At 37.4% G+C, this 27,508-nt stretch overlaps 1 protein-coding gene and 1 pseudogene across 7 annotated transcripts in view; one reads left to right on the forward strand and one right to left on the reverse strand.

The window, feature by feature from the left end:
* LOC149822457 (5'-AMP-activated protein kinase-like protein) overlaps window positions 1–27,508 on the forward strand; it is a 121,308-nt gene that overhangs the window by 17,512 nt on the left and 76,288 nt on the right. For 6 of the 7 annotated variants that reach the window (XR_016426021.1, XR_016426022.1, XM_089980988.1 and 3 more), the window contains 2 exons: window positions 17,644–17,789; window positions 17,856–18,053. Coding sequence is in view for 5 of the 7 variants with exons in the window: in XM_089980988.1 (XP_089837114.1) it covers window positions 17,644–17,789; window positions 17,856–18,053 (344 nt within the window). In the remaining 2 variants the exon portion in view is untranslated. The remainder of the gene's footprint in view (window positions 1–17,643; window positions 17,790–17,855; window positions 18,054–27,508) is intronic. The other variant, XM_089980989.1, reaches the window with a different exon arrangement.
* Window positions 9,958–12,584, reverse strand: LOC149822458 (1,4-alpha-glucan-branching enzyme pseudogene; annotated as a pseudogene).

Raw genomic sequence — 27,508 nt, forward strand, 5'->3', positions numbered from 1 at the left:
AGGTTTCGTAAAGAAATCTGCCAGTTGATATTCTGAAAAAACATAAGGAAGATCAATGGTGCCATGTAGAAATTCTTCTCATACATAGTGACAATCCATTACGATATGCTTGGTTCTTTCGTGGAATGTCTGGTTGCTAGCAATGTAAATACAACTTTTGTTGCCACAATATAGTCGTGATGCTTCTGTACTCTCAACACCCATGTCATGAAGCAAGCGCCTTAGCCAAAGTACTTTCATAGTGGTTGTAGCCATAGCTCTGTACTCGACTTCAGTTGACGAGAGAGAGACTTTTTGTTGCTTTTTGCACCTCCAAAAATTCAATGATTCACCTAAAAATACACAAAAACCAGTAGTTGAGTGTCGATCATTGGTATCGCCTTCCGAGTTTGTATCAATATAAACAGTTAAATCTAAGGAGGAAGAAGCAAACAATAAATGTCCTCGAAAAATGAAAGTTTTAATATAGCTAATAATACGTAAAACATCTCCCATATGAACAGTGGTAGAAGCATGCTGAAATTGACTTCTGTGAACTACATGCGTAATGTCAGGTCTTGCAATGGAGAAATAAGACAATGCTCCAACAAGTTGTCTGTAAGGTATTGGATTTTCAAGCGATTTTCCATCATCAATCTTCACTTTGATCTGTCTTTCATCTGAGATACTAGACCTGTCAACAATATCTGGAGCAAATTTAGATTGAGTTAGCAAATAGCTTCTAGAAGAATAAGCAACTTCTTTGCCAAGAAAGAATTTTAAAAAACCCAAATCACTCATTTCAAAGTGTGTTTTGAGAAATTTTTTAATGTTGTCAACTCCCTGTTTATCACTTTTAGAGATGATCATGTCGTCTACGTAGAGGAGAATAATAATAATACCTGCATCAGAATTCTTAACGAACAAAGCTGTGTTAGTAAAACAATATTGAAAACCAAAATCAAGCATAACTTGACTAAATTTATCATACCAAGCTTTTGGGGCTTTCTTAAGCCCATACAAAGCCTTATTTAAACGAAGAGCTTTTCCTTTGAGAATATTGGTGTGGTTCCATATACATGTCTTCGGCTAGGCTTCTATTGAGAAATGCATTCTTGACATTCATTTGATATATATGCCATTTCTTTACTGAGGCAAGAGCTATTAAGATCCTAACTGTGGTCATTCTAGCGACTGGGGCAAAAGTCTCTTCATAGTCTATTCTATACTCTTGGGAATAGCCTTTGGCAATTAATCAGACTTTAAATATCTCAAGAGTGCCGTCACTCTTGGTTTTAACTTTATACATCCATGGATAGCTTATAGGCTTTTTGCCTGGTGGAATATCTTAAATAGTCCAGGTATTCACCTTTTCTAAGGCTTTTAATTTCGCTGTCATTGCTTCGACCCATTCATACTGTTTCTTTGCTGCAACATAGTTAGAAGGTTCTACGTAGGACTATATTAAGGCAATGTAGGCTTGATACTTCAGTGAAAAAGACTCATAGGACACAATTTTTTTGGGAACTTTTGACACTCTAGATGACTTTCTAGTTGATATTTGTTCCTGTTCTTTAGTATATTTTTAGAGAGTACATAGTTTTTCTAAATTACCCTGCCTAGAATATTGAATACAATATTGATGATCACTAAATGATTCTATACTTGTCATGTCATTTTGATCTTCTTGACTTTCATCAATATCACCTTCATCAATCTTTGGAACTAAGTCCAACAAAAAAGAATACTCATCTATTTCCTTAGAGTTCTCACTCTAAAAAACTTTCCTTTTCTAAGAAGGATATATTCCTTGATACATGTAACTTTTTAGTTTAAGGGCAAAACATCTATAGCCTTTTTGGTGATTTGCATATCCTAAAAAACACAAGGAATAGCACGAGGAGAGAGTTTGTCATTTTGAATTTGCTTGAAAAGGTTTTCAGCTGGAGATATATTGTTTAATGAAGAGGATGACATTCTATTAATAAGATAAACTGCAGTTAGAGTGACTTCGGCTTAAAAAGTCTAAAGTCTTTGGTACGTGATGTGTAATGAGTAAAGTTCTTGTTGTTTCTATAATATGCTATGCTTTTTTTCTGCTAAACAATTTTGTTGAGGAGTATAGGGACATGATCTTTGATGTGTAATACCATATAGATTCAAATAATCTTTGAATTCTTTTGATAAAAACTTTCTCCTGAATCAGTGCGAAAGATTGAAATATCATTCTTAAATTGATTTTTGACTAGATTATAAAATATTTGAAAATGTGAGAAAACTTTTGATTTATGCTTAAGAAAATAGATCCAAGTATATCTTGTAAAATCATTTACGAAAATTATATAATACATAAAATCACCTTATGATATAATAATAGGTGCGGATCCCCACACGTTTGAATCTACTAACTCATGTGGTCGAGAAGAGACAAAGGTTCTTTCTTGAAAAGGTAATCTCTTCATTTTTCTAAGAATATATTTTTCACATGTAAATGTTTCAAAATTACAAAATTTTTTCATCTTTAAAAAAAACTGGATCTTTGATACACTAGGATGGCCAAGTCTCTTGTGCCATAGATCAAAATTTATTTTCTGAATATTACAACATAATGTATTTTTGGGTATTTCCAAAAAATCCATGTAGTATAAGCCTCATTCTCTATGGCCTTCTTAAATCAGCTTCCCTGATTGATGATCCTGCACTCGACAACCACGAGAGGAGAAGAAAATATTACATCAATGGTCAAATAATTGAGAGACAGATAAAAGATTTAGGTTAAGTTTAAGAATATATCTAATTTGTGGAATACAAAATCTTTTTGAATTTTGAGAAATATTTTTGAAATTTTCTATTCCTTTTATTTCAAGAGCTGTTCTATCAGTGGTAAAAATATTTGATCTATTTGAGTTATGACATTCGGATAACATATCAATGTTTGACCGCATATGAAAAGAGACACTTGAGTTAAGAAGCCAAAAAGATTTATCGGGATCAGAGATGCCAACCAGTGGATGAAGATGCTCCTTTGAGTAGTAGTTGAAGTGCCTCCAGTAATTGTGTTAAGGACATGCTTCTAATGGATGATTCACTTGATTCTTGTGGAGGTCCGACAGAGGCAACCTTCTTTTCATACGGTTTCTTCAATTTTGGAAAATAAGTTTTCACATGTCCCAGGTCTCGGCAATAGTAACAAATGACTTTCCTTTTTTCAAATTCATTTTCTTGTTTCTCATCATTTGTCCTCCCATAGCGTGGGAGTTTGTATGTACGAACATGATTTCCTAGTCTAGATATGGTTAGAACCGAGTCATCATCACACTTGGAGATTCTCTTCTTAAGGCTATTCTCTTCCATGTTTAATTCTTCTATTGTGTCTTCTATTAAAGGAACATTTTCTCGATGAAGAACATATTTGGTTGATTCAAATTTCAATCTTAATCACTAATAAATTTGAAGAAATACTCCACATTTATTTGATTTTGACAGAGTTCTATGTCTTGTGGACAATGCCACTTTGGTTCAAGGAGAGACAACTCTTCTTATAATTCTGACAAGCTATTATAGTACTCTCTAGAATTAAGTGGTGGGCACTGAAAGGAGCTAAACAAGGAATGTTTGTAGAGCAGGTAGTTAAGGAAGCTGATTGGTGTCTCGAGGAGGATTCAGAATCAATGTTGAATAAGATAGTGGGTGACATGAGAAAAGTGGCTAAGGAGGTATTGGGTGAGTCTAAAGGCGGTGCACCACTAGGTAATGATACATCATGGTGGAACGAGGATGTCAAATTAGCTATTAAGGTAAAAAGAGAGTGTTATAGAAATCTAAGTAAGAGTCGTGATAATGAGAATTTGGAGAAGTATATGATAGCAAAGAAGAAAGCTAAGAAAGTAGTTCGAAACGCGAGGGCTAAGGTATATAAGGAGGTTTATGACAAGTTGGATACCAAAGAAGGCGAGAAGGATATTTATAGGCTTGCAAAGATGAGAGATAGGAAATCGAGGGATTTGGGTATGGTTAGATGTATCAAAGATGAAACACAAAGGGTTTTAGTCAAAGATGAGGAGATTAAGGAGAGATGGAAAGATTATTTTGATAAGCTATTTAATGATAGTCATGCTCAAGATCTTGGAGACTTCTCCATTCCTTTTTATGAGATAAATCGTGACTTCATGCGCAAGATTCAAAAGAATGAAATTGCAGAGGCTTTGAAGAAAATGAAATCAAGAAGGGCAGTTGGCCCAGATGGTATACCTATCGAGGCTTGGAAATGCTTGGGAGAGAAAAGTTTAGAATGGTTGACAAATCTTTTTAACAAGATTTGGCGGACAAATAAGATGCCTAATGAGTGGAGGAAGAGTACTTTGGTGCCTTTATATAAGAATAAGAGTGATATACAAGATTGCACAAACTATCGTGGTATAAAACTCATGAGTCATACTATGAAACTTTGGGAGAGGGTGATTCAGTCTAGGTTGAGGAAGGTTGTCATGATATCGGAGAATCAATTTGGTTTTATGCCTGGAAGATCAACTATGAAAGCTATACATCTTCTTAGACAACTTATTGAAAGATATAGAGAGAGGAACAAAGATTTGCATATGGTTTTTATTGTTTTGGAGAAGACATACGATAGAGTACCTAGGGATGTTCTCTGGTGGACAATGATGAAGAAAGGTGTTTCTCTCAAGTACATTAGTATAATTAAGGATATGTATGAAGGAGTAGTAACCAATGTCCGAACTTGTGGAGGGGTGACAACCAATTTTTCGATAACGATTGGGTTACATCAAGGATCTGCTTTAAGCCCTTTCCTATTTGCGATAGTGATGGATGAGCTTACGAGATCAATTCAAGAAAATGTGTCGTGGTGTATGTTGTTTGCTGATGATATTGTTTTGATTGATGAGTCTAAAGCTAGGGTTAATGCTAAGTTAGAATTATGGAGACATACATTGGAAGCAAGAGGTTTTAAGTTGAGTAAGAGTAAGACAGAATACATGGAATGTCGGTTTAGTAAGCAACGAAGTAGTGATGGGAGTGTAGTGAAGCTTGGTGAGCAAGAAATATCGGTGGATGATTGTTTCAAATATTTGGGATCTATCATTCAAAAGTATGAAAAAATTGATGGAGATGTAAATCATAGGATAAAGGTTGGGTGGATGAAATGGAAAAGTGCAACTAGAGTATTGTGAGATCGTAGAATGCCATTGCGATTGAAGGGAAAGTTTTATAGGACGACTATTAGACCCGCTTTACTATATGGTACGGAATGTTGGGCTGCCAAGAGACATCATATTCAAAAAATGAGTGTAGCTGAGATGTGGATGCTTAGATGGATGTGTGGAAATACAATAAAAGATAAGATTCGGAACGAGGAGATACGTAAGAAGGTAGGTGTTGCACCCATTGAAAATAAGATGCGAGAGAATCGTTTACGGTGGTTTGGACATATTCAGCGAAGGCCTAATGATGATCAAGTTAAAAGGTTGGAGAAATGGGAAAATATATTAGTTAAAAGAGGTCGGGGTAGGCCTAGGAAGACTTGGATGGAGATAATAGGAAAGGATATGAATGCTTTGAACCTCATCGAGGACATGGCATTGGATAGAAATGATTGGAGGAAAAGGATTCATGTGGAAGACCCAAAATGAATTTCTTTTTTGGTTCATATCGCTGACCCCAATTGTTTTGGGATGAAGGCGTAGTTGTTGTTGTTTTATTATAGTACTCTCTAATGCTCTTGTCCCCTTGAATTGTATTTCAAACTTTGTCTTGTAAGTTGTACACATGTGCAATGTTTTTAAGAGAATACATTTTCTTAAGATAATCCAATGATCGTTTGCATGCTCAAATTTTGCAAGACTTGGATATTTTTTGATATCGACACTACTTATGAGCCAAGACATAATCTTGGCATGTCTCATTTTCTGTTCCTTCAACTTTTTTTTGTAAGTGGTAATGACTTTGTTTTTCTTAACCTTTATAAGAGGTATTTCTTTCTCACCTTCTACCTTTGTAAGGATCAACTTAGGTTCTAAATCGGTTCCATCAACAGTAACGACCCCAACTCATACCCCTTGAAAATGCGTTTTTTTTTAAACCATTGCGGAAATCTTCCCAGAAACCCGGGGCCTTTACAGTTCCACTCCCAATTGGATAAAGATCAACCATAATAGAGCTTACAATTATCATCCATACCAAACCAAACCTTTTATTAAAATAATGAGTAGCAAGTCTCGAGACAAGTGTATAAAGAAAAATATTCAGAGTGCAATATCAACTAAATGAAACAAAAAGGAGATAAAAGTAGAGCCACACTGTCCATCTGTGATCAGTCTAGTAAGTGCGTGACATCCGTGACTCTCCCAGAAGCCGGTCGCTTCACTGATTCCCTGCGGCTGTGAAAAATCATAGAAATAGGGGGTCAGAAATTCGACGAATTCTCTGTACATATCCTTCCAATGAAAATAAATAAGCATAAAGAACACAAATACATTTCATACAATAATTTAGAGGAATGCAATTATGACAATTACATAATTCAATTAAGCATTCATGCAACATTTATTAAGCATGCAAAAACATTAATCAACAACAGAAATTTCAATTTAAGAAAGTAGGGCATTTAACGTGCATTAGAAATTAAACATCATGCATCCACCAACATGTAGCAATTAAGGGAACATGTAAAATATGAATGATCTAATGCATAGCAGGAATATGCATGATTTATGTGCAATGCACGAATACTTTCTTGTCTTTCGTTAAAGTTTTCCTTTCTGTATGCATGCCCTATTAAATGATACAATTTAAGTTTCTCTGTTTGATTACCGTTGTCTGCGGATACACCAAGCAAGTACAATTTCTTCGAGGTCAAGTTAGGTTCTCAGGGTAGCTTAGCACACAAGTTGTATTTTATTACTGGGTTCCAAACTTAGCCCTCGACCGAATCACCTTCGGAACATTAGACCTCCACATCTAATGTCGGGACACTACAGACACTCCACGCCTACAAGTGCCACTTCCTTGGTATACCAAAATAACATCTATGTCAAACACACCACCTCTAGGTAAAGTTGCAGACTCTCCCTAAAACCATGGCTAGGAGAAATAATTTCAATATCGGGTTCAGGGGTCAAAGTAAAGCACACAGAGTTTTTGTATCCTCGTGGTTCCCCAAAACCGAACCTCTAAGATGCCCATTCTTCCGATGGGAGATCTCAGTTTATACATTACACTATTTCTTTTTTATTATCTTTTATTTAAATACCAATTATTAAGTTTTGCAATTCAACATGCAAAAATAAGGGCAAAATCTCATATCTACCCCTGCGAGAACCATCACGGGACTCCCGCCCGTGGAAACACATAGAACAGTGCAATATAGTGCAATCAAAATAAATGTAATTTTTGCGATGCATTTAAAATATATAAAGAAAGAGCAAATCAACGCTCGAGGCCCACCAGACCCATAATGATTCATTTCGAACATCGATGCATCATATGCAAAAATCATAACAATATGGAATTTATGCAAGTATATCGATATGATTCCAAATGCACATTCATTCATACCAATTTAACAATGTGCATGAGCTACCACAATCATATACATGTGTTCACCATCCATGTTAAATTGCTTTCATGAAATCACTTAACACATGCATTCATTCATGATTCATAAGTACATGAGAACATTTATGCAGGATTGTACATGATAAACACACATCGATTTCCTGTATGCATATGCACTTGAAACCAATCCATAAATGCATGATAATTAAACATGTCACATAAATATAGGCACATGAAACTATTAATTCATAACATATGTTAACATCCACACACATGAACATAACTCGGGGCTAGAAATTGAATTTCAGGGCAGCACACATTCATATCATGTATGCACTTGTACCAAAACAAACTTTGTCATAACATGTTAACAGACATGCATTCGTATCCAACATGTCATATAGGAAATAAACCACATGCTTTCTAAATGCACATCCATATATGCAAACAAAAATATTCATTAGCATGTATTTACTTAATTCGTGTGCAACTATATCAAGTGCATGTTTTTATTTAATGCATTCAGTCAGTGTTTTAAAACTCGCCGAGTCAACTTGTAGACTCGGCTGACTCGGCTCGGCTCGCCCCTCCAGCGAGTCAACCCAGCAAGACAACCTCGGTTTGCCAAAACTCGGGCTTGACTCGGCCTGACTCGGGCGAGTTTTGGGATGTTTGAAATTTGTTTTTTGAGTTTCAAATTACAGTTTCGAAATATATAAGTACATATATTTTAACAAGGGTTACCCCCAAATTTTGTATAAAAAAAAATAAAAATCATTTAAAGATAAAAAATCATTTAAATCCATAGAATAAAGAAATGATTCTATGTACTACTGTTCACCCTATCTTATCAACTTATTCTAGCAAAATATTTTAAAGAAATGATTCTCACTATATATGGCGGGTCAACTGTGCCTATGGGAAGTCACATTTAGGTTTCATCATCCATTTGTTATGTGAACAAACATTGTACATATTCAAATATTAGTAGTCTTTTTATAGTTGTGCTATTAATATATTTCCTGCATAGTTTTATACATGAGAAAATTGCTTATTTATGTTGATATTGGGCATTCTGTAAACTTTCAATATGCACATATATCCCTGTTTTACATTTATGGATTTGTTAGAGAGGGAATTAAAACTTTTAAAACAAGCTAGCATATATGATTGGCCATTTTAGGAACCTTAGGTAGTAGCAGACTGAAGTCATGGTGACCAAATTCTCTAATTCAAGTCATGAATTAGTCAAAGTGCTTGTATAGATATCAAATTCAATTATTCAAGCAAACCTCTATAGCTCTTTGCAGTTGTTTTTATATTCTTACAGACGTTTGGAGACTATGTTTACTCAAAAACATGGTTTCAGACAAATTAAAAGTTAACCCGGTCCGAGTCACCGAGTTGACCCGCCGAGTCACGAGTCAATAAAGAACGAGTCGAGTTCCGAGTCACGGGTTTTAAAACCTTGCATTCAGTCATATGAAATGCATGTTTTTAATTCACATACTCACATCACATGCAAGCCTTCATTCATAAGTCTTTTTACACATGTGATTACTTTTGTAACTACATATATGCATCATGACCCAACAATTCAGATTGGTACATATTCACAAAATGCCCATGTAGTAACATTGCCTTAGAATATTGATCACGCAAAACATGTTAATCATAAGCACGTAAAAATCTGGAATCTACAACGGGCAGCATACAATACAAATGATATATGTATATATATATATTTTATTAGCAAACAAATTCATGCTATCAAACTTGTAGTACGCATGCATATTCAGATTTAAGGAGCCCTGTATTCACTGCATACGTGACTTCAAGTGTAGGCATTAGGCATGATTAACACTAATATACATGTACCGGTATACACACAATTCCCACAAGACTTATAGGTAACATATGCATTCCACTTGCATGTTTGCATATTATACTTAGATGAATTCATGCATTTAACATGTGCATATTACATCTAGACGAATATATGCATGTCTACATATACAATTTTATTGAAAAGATAAAGAGAATCAAGAACCGATCCATGGGGATCGATTTTATCATGATGCCAACACATAACCCGCTATCTTTATCATAACATAAACTCTGTTTTTGCATAAAACTAAGCATGTACATAATTTTATTTTCGTAAGAATGAAAGGAGTCAAAGGCACATCTATGGGAATTGGTAATACCATAACACAACCACAATCACAAGCTATTCTATCATGAAATAAATTCTGTTTTGACATAAAAGAAACATACATAGAAATTTATTGTAAAAAGGGGTGAAGGAAATCGAAAATGAACCCATGGGAGAGGATCTATGGATCCTCTCATGTATTATAGAGTAGACATATGGATCTACTCATTTTTTCATAGATTTTACGTCTAAATCTTGCATAGAATCGAACCGGCATTCGATTTCTCACTCATATTCAAAAGAGAAGACCCGTACCTTTGATCAAAATCGAAAAATAGAGAAGGATGATGGTGGAGCAAGGGCTGTTGGAGAATGAGCGGGACCTGTCGTGCAGTCTCACTACCCATGAAATTAAGATAGCCCTCGCCTCCTAATGCCATTGTTATGAAATGAATCATCTTGTGAAGCGAAATCCCACGATCAAAAATAGGAGAGACATGCCCTAAGCAAGACATTCCAGTGTACATTTCCTCGCCCATTAGTAGAAACACGAGTGTCTTATCACCAACAATTGTCTGGTCATGAGTCTCAGCATATGAAACACATGCCTCAGTGTATTTCCTGTTTGTCAGGCACAAGACAATCTCCTTTACAGACCGTAGTTCATCCCTTTTATTCTTTAGATAATCAATCCACTTGTCAGGGATTGCCATGGCCACCCGATAATCAAAACCAATTCCACCTTCAGAAATAGCTCAACCCAGTGTGGGCATACCAGAGACATCCTCAGCAATCAAAATGGCATCAGGATGGAGATTATGGATAAGAGAATTGGCTAGCATAAGATATACAATGGCATCCACATCAGTAGCGTCACTGAAATATTCATTATAGTTTCCTCAAAATACCATGTTAACGCCATGATGATGATACAACATGGACGTAACCCCATCAAAACGGAACCCATCAAATTGAAACTCCTCAAGCCACCATCTCAAGTTAGAAAGAAGAAAACACAGGACTTCCCAGTTTGCATAGTTAAATAAACGACAGTCCCACAACTTTATGATAACCTCTTTCACCAGTATGAAAGTAGGATTCTTGTGTACTCTGGCCCACATCATAACCATTAAGGCCATCTGTCACATTTGTACTCGCATGGCTGTGAACAATATCCATTAATACTTGCAAGCCTAAACCATGAGCTTTATCAATCAAATATTTAAGATCCTCGGGTGTTCCTGATCTACTGCTAACAGCAAAGAAGTTTGTAACATGATACCCAAAAGATGCATAATATGAATGTTCCATGACAGCCATTAACTGGACAACATTGTAGTTATTTGACTTAATACGCGGCAGGACATTGTCCGCAAACTCTCTGTATGAGCTGATGTGTGGGTCTGAGCTACTCATTCCTACATGGGCTTCATATATGCGTGGTGCCAAAGGCTTTGCTGGTCGAGCATATTTGAACTGATACCTCTCCGAAGGGGGGTGGATCTCAATATACTCCATCATATGCAGCTGCAAATCTTGTGGGATCAACTGTTGCATATTTTATCCAGGCTGGGATTCGATCACGCCATGCTCCATTGGCACACTTAAAACAGAACTTCACTTTTGAATTATGAGGAATTGTTGGATTGCCATCTGAGTTTGGTATTTTGATAGTCCAAACACCAAATTCGTTTTTTTCCATTTGGTGGTGTGACCCATTCCAGCCATTGAAGTCTCCAATGAGTTGTGCTTCCCTTTTTCCAGCGAGAGGGAGGCTGCTGTTGCGAGAGGCGAGTCCGTTGGCTTCGGTTGCTCCGCTGCCGAGCAAGGGTTTGAGAGGAAGAGCGAGAAGGAGAGGGAGGCGGCACTGTCGTCGGCCACGTCGTACGGAGAGAGAGAGAGAGAGAGAGAGAGAGAGAGAGAGAGAGAGAGAGAGAGAGCATGATGCTTACCTGCTAGATCGCCGCCGCCGCCGGCTGTGGGGGAAGGCTCACGCGTAGGGGCTCGTCGGACATGCAGCAAAGGGGGACGAGAGAGAAAGCGAAGGAGGAGGAGAGGGGCTGTGAGGTGAGGGCCTCCTCTCCCCTTGCGTGTTTTTCAAACACGGGGGGGGGGGGGGATGCATTTCGGGAAACCCTCAAAGGGTTTCCCCTTTTTTTTTTTCGTAAGGGGGAGTGCGGCACACGGGAGGAGAAGAGGGTTTAAAAGAACCCTTGCCCCTCCGTGCTTTAACCCTAACAGGTCCGGGTCGGACCCGGCTCCAAACCTTTTTTTTCGAAAAAACGAGGGTTTTACATCAACTAATCCCCACAACCCCTTTCTTCATAAAAGGTACTTCATAATTGAAGCCTATATAAGATAGCTAGAGTCATTGAGCTTAATAGGTTTAATGGTGACATTGTCATTGTCATCCATTTTATAAGGCTTGAGAAGAAAAATAAAGAAAAAGGAAGAAAGAAGAAGAATAAAGAAGAAGAAGAGAAGAGATGAAAGAGAGGATAATGAGTACTCCACCACCGATAATGAGTACGAGTGTTCCTCTAAGCTTTTTACACGATCACAATTTCACATACACTTGAAAAGAACTTCATTTTTTTTTCAAACTTTGAATGACACATTTTTTGATGCACCGAAAATAAACTTAGCTTGATCATTAAGCTCTGATACTATGTAAGAAGATGAGTTCTTGGATCATCATCAATCAAAACTTCAAATAGCTCCAACCAAAGTGTTGAGAAAGATCATTCACAAGAACCACAAAGGTTCATACAACATACCCAAAAAACGGTATACAACAATAAGAAAGAAAAAAATGTATTATTGAATGGGAATCACCCTTGAGAGAAGCTTACATTGTAAGGGGGCAAAGCCCCATATTTATATTACATTGAGAGAGGGTAGAAGAGAGAGTTATTGGGAGTCCAATGACTTTTACTTTTTGACTAAGTCAAATATTGACTAGTCAAAAAGGCTAAAAAAGTACAAAATAAAAAGAAGAAAAATCCTATTCTAACTAAACTAAAAAGAAAAAAACAATTCCTAGTTAGCTTAGGATGTTACATATTATTTAACAGGCTACACAACCAAATGCGTGTTATTAAATGTTTAAAGACATCTATGTTTAGTTAATCTTATCACATAAATATATTATGTTCTTGTATTCTATGAATTTTTTGTTTTTTTTTAGCGAAACTTACGATTTTTTACAATATGCTACGATACGATACATATCTTACTTTGGGCCTGACCGATATGGGTTACAATATGCTACTTACAACCTTGATTTTTAGTTCTATCTACCTCAGTGCCAAGAAAATAGCACAATCACAATTTCTTTCATCAATGAGATGCAGACCTTCTTGCAGTATGATAACCACACCCTTTACTCCTTGATATACCAGTAAGGATTGATGAATTATTGCATTTGGAAATCTCTCCTCCTTAAGAGCTTGATGAAAACTTGGAAATCAAGTGTGAGATGCTTGCTACAGCGTATAAATTGTTCTTAATTTGAACATGTTTACTAGGATCTGCCTCATTGAATCCTGCTGGGTGCTTTGTCTGTATTTCTTTCTATTGTACATGTAAAAAGATATTCTTTACATGCAATTAATGTAATGTTTGTGTCACATAGGTGTGGGTGTGTATGTGGCAACACGTCACATTAAAAAAACTAGAGTGCGAGTGTGTGTGTGATTGGCTTAGTCAAACCTGAATCTGCTTTGACCAGGTTCAATCCAGGCCTTGATCAAAGAGAACCCAAGCCAAATTTGACCCAAACCTAGATCTATCTTGACCCAGGGATTCAGACCTGGGTTTGCTTTGACTCAGGCCTGATTCAGACCTTGGTGAAGAGTGAAAACAAATCCAGGTCTGAGTCAACCCGACCTGGGCTGCTTTGACGTAGGTCTGAACAAGACCTGGTTGAACAGACTTGAGCCTAAACTGTCCAGGTCAATTTAGGCCCAGGCCCGATTTGAACCTGAGTCAGTTTCGGACAAGGACAACCTGGCTCATGGTGACCGGGTCTTGGATGACACGTACCCCTACAGGTGTCATTCAAGACAGGAGAGAGAGAGAGAGAGAGAGAGAGAGAGAGAGAGAGAGAGAGAGAGAGAGAGAGAGAGAGAGAGAGAGAGAGAGTATACCTGGTGAGCCACAGGAGAGACAGGGACACTGGAAAACCAAGAGCAGAGGCATGTTGTGGGGGTTGGGGACCAAGAGCCCTAACCCTTCAAAACCCTCCTCCCTTCTTATATATATACATATATATATATATATATTAAATATGGACAGAACTGAACTTGGTCTGCACACCCAAGATGCTGTTGACCACACCTGCATTGTGTTGCATCGACCCGTGTGGTGGGTGCCTAGACGAGTCAGGTGACATAGGTAATGTCCAACCATGTGATAATACTGGTGAAAGAACTATAACAATCTTAACCATAGGACTGAATGTTTGTTCATAATTTAGCTCTTGTTGTTACTTGTTAATTATATCCTTCCACAACAAGTCTCATTTTACACTTTCTATACTTTTATTTGTTTTATAGTTGATTTTGTACACACTTATAATCAACCTTATTTTGGTTCATGGGCCTTGGAACATGTTCCCATTGTTTTCTTCTAATGCATTACATGCATTTCATTCATTACTTGTATCCACCTTCTATTACAAATGGCTTCATCATGTAGGAGGTTGGCTCATGCGTATTTAGTATCGCATTAAGAAATTCCTTGTATAAAGTGAAAACCATTCATACAGTCTCCATTGTATAAAATGTTTTTCACGATTTGATGTAATGAGATGTCTATTCTTTTGCATGTCACCATTGGTTTTTTCAAGATTTTTTTCTTCGATTGTTAAAGTGATCTTGCCAATCACTTGCTTTGATCTTCTGGTCTTGTAAAACTTTATGTACCTTTTGTGTAATTCAGGGACTCTTCATGTTCATTTCAACTGCTAAAATTTGGGCGGCTTGCTCATCCGTGTAAAAGTGTTCAAAATTTTCTCCTGGATTACTGATACTTTATCTGAGAATTTTAGATTGTCTTCATCTAAGTGAGACTGATTTCTCTTAGAAGGATAAAATAAAAGGGATTTCCTTATTAATTGTCTGAGAACCAAATGCATGTTATATTCATTAAATGTAATGTGCCTAGAGGTTCACATTTTACGGAGTTTGGGCGAATAGCATATTTATCCATTTGAATTTTTGAGATACACAAGTATTCAAGGTTCAGACATGGGGTCTAATTTTATCCTCTTACATTAATATGAATGTTATAACAACAATGACCAAAGCTTCTCAGTTTGCAAGAATCTCATCACAGTATCATGCATACATTTACCGTGAATCAACAAAACAGTTTAGGTTTTGTTTAAAAATCTAGAGTTTCTTAATGAAATCTTCAAAAAATTATGCTTTCTAGAAAATGGCTCTCTCTCTCTCTCTCTTTATATTTATATACATCTAAATAAATTTTATATATATATATATACATATATATATCTGGTACTATTGAAGGTAATGAACTGTTGTTTAGGAATAATCTTTTTTTTATTTTTATTTTTCAATTTTTTGTAGACCAGACCTTACAGTTGTGATCAACATGGTTTGTTTAGTAGGAAGTGAGTTTTGAATGATGCGATTATGACATGTAAAAAGGGATTCAAAAATCAACAGTCCATAATGTATCAAAACTTAAACTCAAAAAATCATATTTTTACATCAGAGAAACATGATCCAGGGTCCGATTCTTAGCAAATGAACCATAATGAACTCATATATGTGGTTAGATCGAGTTTGATGCAGCTCTCACCTTTATTTCTACCTCAATAGTTTTGTACCTTTATTAGTACTAAATATTTTTCGTGTGTATGTGTGTGTGTGTGTGTATATCACTGTCATTGTTATTGACAATATTTTGAAAATATCATGAGAAATACTGATATTTTAAGGTAGCCGATTTTAAAGATAATATCTCATGATATTTTCAAAATATCTCCAGAAGACAAAATATCATGATATTTTTGGGAAAAACTCTTTTTTAGTTTGCATTTCCTATTTTTTGTTTCTTTTATATTTTAAAACCTTTAAAACATGTTTCTTTATATTTTTTGGAAGAAAAATAATGCAAAACTTATTATTTTCTTAGCTTTTTTGTTGTTATTTATATTTTTTCTAAAATTTTAAACTCTCGAGATATTCTTGAGATTTATCAACTTTTGAAAATTTCTCCGAGAATTACCTTTGTCGAGAAATTACCTTTAATGATTCAGGTGACTGTGGTATATATATCACTATCACATATATCGTCGATATTTTGAAAATAACGCGAGAAATACTGATATTTTAAGGTAATTGATATTAAAGGTAATATCTCATGATCTATGTCACATGGGTGCGGGTGCGGGGGTGCATCACTTTCAATAACCTTGGGTGCGGGGGTGCGGCAAAAAAAAAAAAAAAAAAAAAAAAAAAAATATATATATATATATATATATATAGAAGGGGGGTCCGGGGGTTCCCTCGACCGTGGCTGGGGGTCCAGGGGGGGCCTCCTCTGACGGGGGATTATAGGGGGGCAGCGGTCCCCGCAAGATTTATTTTTTTTAAATTCCGCAGCCCATTTCATAAGGCAAATCTAAAAATAAAAAATAAAAAATGGACCAAAATGACCCTGGGTGCGTTGACCGCACCGGGTGCCGCACCCGCACCCGCGTCGCGTCGACGCGTGTGCAGCACCTGTCTAGCCGAATCCCTGTGACATAGCTCACGATACTTTCAAAATATCGCCAGAAGACAAAATATTGCCATATTATCACGATAATATTGCCATATTATCACGATAATATTGCCATATTATCATGATAATATTGCGATATTATCACGATAATATCGCAATATTTTTGGGAAAACTCTTTTTTTTTTAAGTATGCATTTCCTATTTTTTTGTTTCTTTTATATTTTAAAACCTTTCAAACATGTTTCTTTGTATTTTTGGAAAAAAATAATACAAAACTTATTATTTTCTTAGCTTTTTTGTTATTTATAATTTTTTAAACTCTTGAGATATTCTTGAGATTTATCAACTTTTGAAAATTTCTCTGATAAATACCTTCGAAAAATTACCTTTAACGATACAGGTGACTATGATATATGTGTATGTGTTTTTTACTTGATCTAAATGTGTAGATGTGATCTCTATGTTTTATTTAGTAGAAAACATGTATTGGTTTAAACATTTTTAATGTTTAGATGTGTTTTTAGCTGAACAAAAAAAACAATGCTTCATATTACACCAAAAACTTGATTAACTAAAAATTAAGAATTCTTGTTTGATTGATTCGAAGGGAAAGCATGGTTCTTAGTGAACAAGCAATGATAAACACATTTACAGGTTTGGATTAAGCATTAAACACATGCAAGTATGTTTTTTAAAGGGGTCTGGGGCGGTCTAGGAGATAAATTGTTTGGAACTTGCACAATACTCTATCTATCTATCTGTCTATCTATATATATAGCCCATGTATCTTATTTTTTAAGGCACTATGCGTCCAACACTTTGCACTTGTGTCCGACATTGACACTCGTATCAGTGACCAGGTAACATGGATTTCAATGCATCTAAAAGGGTGCCAAAATTGAAAAGGAAATGGAGTAATATTGCAATGTCGTCGATGCATAAAATTACAAAGAGTATTCATTTATTGTTCTTCAGAGAAAAAAAGGTATTCAAATGTATCCTTAATATTTAAACATTTCTACCTTGTAGTTTACTTTTGCTTGAATATCTAGCTTGTGTAACACAGGATGAACCTGGTATGACATTCACGTATTCTTTGTATGTGTTTCCCTTCCTAAAGGATTGGTGATGTGTCCCATTTCCCTGTATTCTGAATCAAGATGCCTATGCTGACTCTGCAGACAAGATCTTGCTAATGTTGTAAGGCGAAGAGGGTACAAGTTGATAGGCGAGCTTCTCAGAAGTTCAATAGAGATTGATACACTGATGGAAACAAACACTGCAGTGAAACTTAATTTTCTCAATGAACATGATCAGCAAAATGCAGGTATGATTTTTTTTTTTTTGAGTTTTAGTGCCTTCAAGGTCTATTCTAAGGCTTATAAAATTGTAGAAGGCCAGGATGACAGGAGTGCTCTATCAGAAAGTGGTCTTTTCTCGCCAAAGCATAATATTTATCACGTCTACAGTTCTAATGGTATGGTACCTAGTAAGCTTGGGAATATCTGTGAACAAGAACCTTCTCCTCCTGTATCATTGCATGAAAAGGCAGCAAGCTTTATTATGACTGGAGAGTTGGAATCTTTTGAAGGTGATGTATCTAGTATTCATTCATTGTCTTCAACAACTTGCTGTCATCTATCTGCAAAATTGTGTGCAGTGAGCACAATAGTTTGTAAGATATGTCAGATTCTTGAATATTTTCAGACCTGCTAACCATCAACACCCAGTTGTTTTGCATATTATACTAGCATAGTTCATTTGATAATTAAAGTGATAGTACAAGTGGAAGCAGTGTTATAAAAAACGAGCCTTGAGGCGCAAAAGCCACGCCTCGCCTTGAGGCGAGGCCCTCTGCTCCTCAAGGCACCAGCCTGAGGCGTGAGGCGCAAAAAAAAAAGAACTTTTTGTTAGTTTCTTTACTTTTATATGTTATATTTATTAGTTTCTTTATTTATTTACTTTTTATTAGTTTCTTTACTTTTTATATGTTAATCTCATATGTTTTAACTTCTATTAATCAGTTTCATTTTCTTAGTTACTTTTATATGTTATATTTATTAGTTTCTTTATTTATTTACTTTTTATTAATTTCTTTACTTTTATATGTTATATTTAATAGTTTCTTTATTTATTTACTTTTTATAGGTTAATCTCATATTTTTTAGTACTTATTTGAGCTTTTCTATTGCTTATTGGTTGTTGCTTTATAGGACATTATATTTTTCAATTATATAATTAGTTTTCTAGTTATGTAATCAGTTTCTTAGTTACTTTTTATTAGTTTATGTATTTATTTATTTACTTCTTATTAGTTTCTTTATTTATTTCCTTTTTATTAGTTTCTTTACTTTTATATATTATATTTATTAGTTTCTTTTAGTTTCTTTACTTTTATATGTTATATTTATTAGTTTCTTTATTTATTTACTTTTTATAGGTTAATCTCATATTTTTAGTACTTATTTGAGCTTTTCTATTGCGTATTGGTTGTTGCTTTATAGGACATTATATTTTTCAATTATATAATTAGTTTTCTAGTTATGTAATCAGTTTCTTAATTACTTTTATATGTTAATCTCATATTTTCAGTACTTATTTGAGATTTTCTATTTCTTATTGGTTGTTATTTCATCAATAACTCATTTCTTTATTTATTTGTATTTTTAGATATTTTTTTTAGAATTTTTTTTAAAGTTTTCAAAAAAGAAATTGGAGGCTTACGCTTTACGCCTCGAGGCTTACACCTTGCCTCAGTTTTTGGTTGAGCGCCTCGCTACGCCTCAACGCTTCTCACAACACTGAGTGGAAGTAACTAACATCTTATTTGTCCAAATGTTGCAAAGGGTGCCCTATATAAGAGAACCAAATTTGACAGCTAAATTATGGTAATTTTTTTGAGGCTTTTAAAACTTTTGTAACAAAGTAATTATATATTAAGAATTTAAAAAATTAAAATCAAAGATATACTTTAGCTTTATATACATGTTATCTTGGGCAGATCCATAACATTCTGAAATTTATAGTGGGCTCTTGGAGTTGACTTTTTATTCCTTAAGAATTTGTATTTTTAACTACTTTTAATGGATTCAAAGGGGTATTTGCTTATTTACACATAATGTCCTAAATAAATGGAGAATAAAATAAAATAAATATAAATAAGGACATTTACTTAATTGCTATTACATGTAAAAAGCTGCGAGACTAGGGACGAAGAAGTAATTTTAGACATCATCCACCTTATTGAAAGTAACTATGTGCCTTTATTTTTTTGGTGTGCCATACATGAAAATCTTTGTCATCATCCACCTTGTTGTTTCTTTTTAACATATTTGGTTGTACCTGTTTGGTTCTCGTACCTAAACATGTAAGGGGCAAGCTTTCTTCAAGGGCGTTGAAATGTTGCTCTATTGGATACTTTGAAGTGACAGAAATGGACCTCCAGCTCTTGAGCCTGCAGCTGCACGTGAAGAGAAAAGGAAGAGAAGAGAGAGAGGGGAGAAGAAACTGAAGGGGGTCGTTAACCTGCCTAGGTCATGCTCCATCTTATAAATATACTTTGGTATACAAAAATACCCGTATGCATATGGGGAAATTACAAGTAAAAGCTAAATTATAAACCGACACAAATAGCCTCAACTTATAGGGTATATTATATTCTTGACACGCCCCCTCAAACTGAATATGGGTCCCTCATAACCATATTCAGTTTGGCTTTAAGAAACCTTAAGAAATCAATGCTTGAATAAATCCTCTGCTTGCTCTTCACCCTTAATGAATAGGGGTTGAATCTCCTTGCTTTCAACTTTCCCTATTATAAAATGTTGGTTTAACTCTACATGCTTCATCTTCTCATGTTGGACCGGATTAGAGGCGATGACAATGACACTTTTATTGTTATAAAATAATATAGATCTAGTGATGGGTTGATGTAGTGAAGGAAGAAGATGACGTATTCTCAAGATTTCTGCAGTGACAACTGCCATGGCCCGGTACTCAGCTTTTGTACTTGATCTTGCCACAGTCCGTTGCTTGCAACTAGCCCATGATACGAGGTAGTCCCCAAGGAAAATTTCATACCCTGTCAGAGAGCGTCTAGTCTCAGGATCGCTTGCCTAATCATCATCTGAATACGCCTGTATCACCAAGGAGAGGCTTGTACCCTTGTTGGGACTCTCTCTATATAGCAATCCATCCATGAGAGAGTTCCCTTCATATACATCAATATTCTTTTAGTAGCATCCATATGGCTCTTTCTGGGTTCATGCATAAACTGCCAGACTTGATTCACAACAAAAACTAAATCTGGACGAGTAAAGGTGAGGTATTGCAATGCTCCAACCAAGCTACCAAAAGTTTGCTAAGAGCATCATTATTAGGCCCACTCATTATTAGCTTAGTATTTACCGCTATGGGCATGGACACAGGCTTGCAGTATGACTTGCCAAACCTGTTGAGGAGATCAAGAGCATACGAGAGTTATGGATTGATGTGTCCTATCAACTTCAACACCCCAAAAATATCTGAGCTTTAGTTTCGTGATTCAAAAGGTGTCATTGCCCGTGATGATAATGTCATCAACATATACTAAGACCAACATGGTACGTTGGTGATCATGATGAATGGACAATGAATAATCACATTGGCTTTGGACAAAGCCAAGGCTTCATAGGACACCACTAAAAGTTTCAAACCATGTCCGTGATGCTTGTTTGAGGCCATAAAGGCCCTTCTTCAACTTAAGTACTATGGCCTGAGAATTTCGTCCTGTATACCCTGGTGGATGTTCTACATATACCTCTTCATGAAGCACGCCATGAAGGAAGTCATTCTTCACATTTAGCTGACTCAGCTCCCAACCATGAGTAACTGCTAAAGAAAGAACTACTCGAATAGTTCCCATGTGTATTACGGGAGTGTGCGTCTCATCAAAATCAAGCCCATGCTCTTGGGTGTACCCCTTAGCCACCAAACGTGCTTTGTAATGCTCTATGCTACCATCACTCTTGTATTTAATTTTATACACCCAGCAATATCCTACAACATTGGGGGTCTTGGAACCACATCTAAAGTGTCACATTCGTGCAAGGCTGAAACTTTCTCCTTCATGGCCTCAATCCACCGTTGATTTCGACAAGCCTCATGATAAAACTTGGGTTCTCTCTCTTAAAGAAGGCTTGCTGCAAAAATCTGAAAATCTGTTGTGAAAGCACCATAAGATAGCCATCTTTGTGGGGGGTGTCTCACTCTTGTGAACACTCTAGGTGGTGATGATAAATGCATGCGAGATTCAGCCGAGACTGCGTCTAAAGTTGCATCAGTTGATGTTGGTTCTGAGTATGCAACATCACACAAACTACATTCAACCGGCTGCAAACTATGATCAGCTGCTCCTTGCCGTACACTACAATCGGCTGTGTTGGGGCCCTATTGCTTGCATGTGCATATACTGCCTTGTGTCGAGTATATACTTTGAGAAGGAACTGAAAAACTGATTGAGTTGGCTGATCTGAAGGTCGCTGGACAAATTCATTTGAATCAGCAGATTGGACTTTGGTTGATGCTGCATTTGAATTTTCATTTGGGCTGACTGCAATTTTTCGTTACTGGGCATATAGTACTGGGCCAAAAAATGCTGAAATTTTCTTTTTCATTACTGGGCATTTAGTACTGTGCCAAAAAATGCTGAAATTTTCTTTTTCAGATTGATTTTCTGCACCAATGTTGGACACACAATCATCTTCATAAAAACTACCATTACCACGATAGGGCATAAGGCTAGAGAGCTTACTTGAATCACCTTTCACATGATGTGCAACATCTGAGTCAACCAACCATGTATTATGTGCAGGAGATTGTGGATTTGAAGATGCTGCCCATGCTAAAAATTTTTGACCTCCTTTCCAAACATTTTGTCCAATTGCATTATGTATTGCATTCCCGTAACATGCAGCCCAACTTGACTGAAGGACATGCTTAATGCATCAACATCACTATTTTACCCAGATAAGGATGCAGGATATACCCACTTAGTAGTCTTGGGTCACTGCTCGAAAGAAGAAGTCATATACGCTTTGAAACGTGGTGAATAAATAAAAAACGCGCCTCACCTTGAGGCGAGGCCCTCTGCGTCTCAAGGCGCCAGCCTGAGGCGTGAGGCGCAAAAAAAAAGAAAGAAGAAGAAGAAAAAGAAGAAGATATACTTTTTATTAGTTTCTTTATTTATTTACTTTTTATTATTTTCTTTACTTTTATATGTTATATTTATTATTAGTAGAAGAAGAGGAAGATATACTTTTTATTAGTTTATGTATTTATTTATTTACTTCTTATTAGTTTCTTTATTTATTTCCTTTTTATTAGTTTCTTTACTTTTATATATTATATTTATTAGTTTCTTTTAGTTTCTTTACTTTTATATGTTATATTTATTAGTTTCTTTATTTATTTACTTTTTATAGGTTAATCTCATATTTTTAGTACTTATCTGAGCTTTTCTATTGCGTATTGGTTGCTTTATAGGACATTATATTTTTCAATTATATAATTAGTTTTCTAGTTATGTAATCAGTTTCTTAATTACTTTTATATGTTAATCTCATATTTTTCAGTACTTATTTGAGATTTTCTATTTCTTATTAGTTGTTACTTCATCAATAACAATTTCTTTATTTATTTCTATTTTTAGATATTTTTTTTATAATCTTTTTTAAAGTTTTAATTTTTTTTTCGAGGCTTATGCTTTACGCCTCGCCTCAGTTTTTGGTGGAGCGCCTTGCTACGCCTTGAAATGAAATGGGGATCTTCGAAACACGAGCTTTGATTAACAAGAGCAAGTGTCAAGAATGACACTAAAGCATAACCCTTAAAAAGGGTATAACTGGAAACAAAATAAAAATAAAAATGTATTCTTTATTGATATGAAAAACCAATTGCTTAAGAAGCATTGGAGTAAAATACAAGAGGGGCTGCACCCCTTTATATACACAGCTGAAAGAGGACTCAATAGAGCTGTTGGGCACAGTCCAACAGCTCTATTAAGAGCTGTTGGAATGTGTCAGTCCAACAGCTCTATTGCTAGTCAAGTCTGGACAGGACTTGACTAGCAACAGTCATTCTAGTTCAAACTGAACTAGATGACATAAAGACAAAAAATAAAAATAAAGGAAAAAAAATACAGAAAAGAAAGAAATTAAAATGTATTTATATATATATATAATAATATAATATTATTATATATACATATATGTACAGTTTTACATTTTAACACGCCTCAACGCTTTTCGCAACACTGGTGGGAACATAACGCTGGTAGCAATTTAAGCAAGCATGTCCTTTCTTCCTACACATCTGGTAGATGAGATTTGAATGTGCCCCTCGTGATCCTCCTTGTTGCCCACTAGGAGGGGGGTGGGAAGAACTCCATTACCTTGATTGCTGCCCTCTCCATATCCTTTACCTCGTCCACCAGATCTACGGTGTAACGCCCCAGAAGTTCAACTTGAGAGACAAGGATTTGAATAAAAATACCTTCGAAAATCAGAGTTTGCAGCAAAGATTTTTAAAGATACCAAAGGATTTAAAAGCACAAGTCGATTCTTCTGAGTACGTTAGCAAAAAGAGTCAGCACAAACACAAGCCCATTTTCTAAGCAGAAATAGTGAGCAAAGGATAAAAAATAGTATATTCATAAAAAGAGTTTAGTTTATACAAGGCAGAAGGGTATCCACCCAAAACAACAAAAAGTACAAAACCGAATAGCCAGCGTGTCGACGAGAGAGGCGAGGCTTTGACCACGTAGCATCTGCACCGCCGCCAGTAAGAAGAGCTACCTGTCACCTACACCCATAAAAAATGGGGTTAGTCTTGAAAACTGGTTGGTACGCAGAAGGAATAAAATGAACTAATCTAAAGCATGCTTAAATAGAAGCAAGTAGAATCTGCTACAACATATGCAAGAAAACAACAAAACTAACCAAGATATCATGAGCTCAAGTAAACTAGTATTACAGTGATATCAATCTAACTGTAAGCAATCACAACCAGACTTATGATGCATACCTTCTAACTATTGCAAATAACAACTGATAGCAAGGTAAAATCATGCAGTCCGAGAAAAGAACAAACAACAGCTGTGAGCATGCCATACTGTGATCTGATTATTATCTTGACATTATGGGTACGCACAATGTGTAAACGTAGAAACAACCGAGATCCGTTCGGGGGTTCATTATGCTATGTATTTTATTATACCCCGAAGGACTGACCAGTGGTCGAGAGAGTAAGTCCCCAAAGGCTAAAAAGGGCCCACGGATACATCCAACTTCTGCAGAAGTACCGGGCGACTACCACCTAGGATGCTTATGGTAACACCATTTCCCCTACCTCCGATGATCGGGGAAGCCAGATCTTTGCCCGAAATAGCCATGAATGGCCTGTCCATCGGAGGTTTTTTACCATCCATCATCTCTCTTGATGAACCAGCCCGAACAAGCACGATGAAGGGTTATTCATCATCATCGCCTTGCTCTATATGCCCTGGTCTATTCAACCCACTCGAGCATCTTGCCTGTGAAGGCGCATGATAATCATTTACTGAGATATCCAAATGCAGAACATGAGGCCCATTCACTTTGTGCTACGCATCATAGCATCGCATAACACTGCCAAGAGATGCGACTAGGTTTATAGCCACAAGTCACCAGAAATACTCAAATGAGCTCAAATGCTGACAACAATTTCTAGAGGTACCTGCAAGGTGCTGAAACGTAAGCAAGCAGGACAACAAGTAAGGTGTTGAAACGTAAATAGCCAAGGCGCATAAAGCGCGGGGCAACAGAAAGTAAAGTGCTGAAACATAAATAGCCAAGGCGCATAAAGCGCGGGGCAACAGAAAGTAAAGTGCTGAAACATAAATAGGACAAGGATCGCGAAACCGTGTCCTTGAGTTAAAGAACAAAAAAGAAAGCCTGGACACATATAGCGCGGTGGAAACAAAAAGTAAAGTGCTGGAAAGTAAATAGGACAAGGATCGCGAATCCGCGTCCTTGAGTTAAAAGACAGAAAGTAAAGCCTAGGCACATATAGCGCGGCGACAACAAAAAGTAAAGAACTGGAAAGTAAACAGAACAAGGATCGCGAAACCACATCCTTAAGTTAAAAGAACGTACATATATGTATATATGCATATTGTTTGATTATCTTTTCTTTAGTTCATTCAAAGTCCTTTCGCGCAACTTTCCCCTACCTTGGGGAGTCTCGGGTTTCTGCACGCCTGCAGGCGTAAGTTCGAAGGGTCTCAGGCTACGAGACACGTGTGCGCTCTGTCGTGCAACCTGCACACGCCAAAGAGGTTAGCATAAGACAAAAGCGAAACAAGGGCCTGGCCGCCAAGCAGAGACAGGCAGACATGGCCCCTGACGAACAAACCATGCGGCAACCAACGACGACAAGGGGCGGAGCCCCCTGCCGGCACACAGAAGCAACAAGCGATGACAGAGGGGCAGGCCCCCCCCCCGCCGACAGACAAAATGACGACAGCCCCCCCCCCCCCCCCTGCCGGCAAACAGAACAACGACAGGGGGCGAAGCCCCCTGCCGACAAGCCGAAACAAAGACAGGGGGCTCCACCCCCTGCCAACAACCAAAGAGACAGTGACACGGGGCCAAGCTTCCTGTCGACAATCCCAAAGGCGACAACGGGCAAAACCCCCTGTCGGCGAGCCGACGGTGACAGGGGGCGAAGCCCCCTGCCGACCAGCCGAAACAATGACAGGGGGCTTCGCCCCCTACCGGCACACAGAGGCGACAGGGGGCGAAGCCCCCTGCCGGCACACCGACAACGGCAGGGGGCCAGGCCCCTCGCTGACAAACTGACGACGGCAGGGGGCCAAGCCCCCTGCCGACGAATCGCCAGCAACAGGGTGCTAACCCCCCTGCCGACCCATCATCGGTGACAGGGGGCCAAGCCTCCCCCACGACACACCGACGATGGCAGGGGGCCAGGCCCCCTGCCGACAACCCGAGCTCCGGGGAGAGGGAGAAGGGCACCTACCTGCAGCAATCGGCGGCGAGTCGCCGGAGAAGAAGGAGAAGACATCGGTTTCGACGCTAGCACGGAGGAGGGGAGCTGACCACCACCAATGTGGCTGCCGGATGGCCGATCGAGCGCTCGCTGGTCGGCGGGTCGCTGGAGCTGTGCCGAGAACGAGAGAGAGAGAGATGAGAGAGAATCGAGCGAGGGCAAATGCCCTCGCCCGAGACACCCGAACCCTTTAAAAAGGGGGGGGTGTACCAGCTTCTCGAAAATTCGAGAAACCGGATCCGGGCTGGGCTCGGATCCGGGTCCGGCTCGGATCCGGAATGGTCGGCCGACCGAGACATTGGCCACCAACACTTCATGATTCACATGTTGTCCTTTGATGACAAACTAAAGACTGATTCAAATTCAAGCAACATGGAGCGAAGTTGATCGAAGGTGGGCCTTGGAGTGTGGCTCATATTCATAGCCACACATATTTTACTCATGTCCCAACCCTCTAAGGGTCTGAGTACATATGTCCTCATCAGATATAGGACTCCCAATGGCAGCTAACTGATCCGGTATAACTTTAACTTGATTGAGGAAGTCCCAGGCACTGAAATTACCTCTCTGCAAGGTCCCGAACTCCGTTTTCAGATGGTATATATATATATATATATATATATTCGAACCAGCTGTGTAATATCTGCCATAGGTCACCCGAAGAAACACTGGTGGGAATATGCAGTAGTACCTCCTGGCATAAGGTAGCTGTGATAAAGGCAACAACAGCCTGATAATTCTTTCTCCATGATATGAATTTTGGGTTTCTGATTAATGAAGGCTTGTTTGACGGTGAAGGTTCCCTTGTCTGAGAATCTTTCTTACTCTCTTGAGTGACTTGTGCAGGAACAAATTCTGGAGGCACAGTTTCAGTTTCGTCAAGGTGCCCCACCAAATCATGACTGCTGATAAGGGGAAGAATTTGCTTCTTCCAAGTAATGAAGTTACCTTCATTCAGCTTAT

The sequence above is a fragment of the Nuphar pumila genome, chromosome 11, assembly GCF_984573655.1.
Source record: "Nuphar pumila chromosome 11, dmNupPumi1.hap1.1, whole genome shotgun sequence".
Classification (NCBI taxonomy): Eukaryota; Viridiplantae; Streptophyta; class Magnoliopsida; order Nymphaeales; family Nymphaeaceae; genus Nuphar; species Nuphar pumila.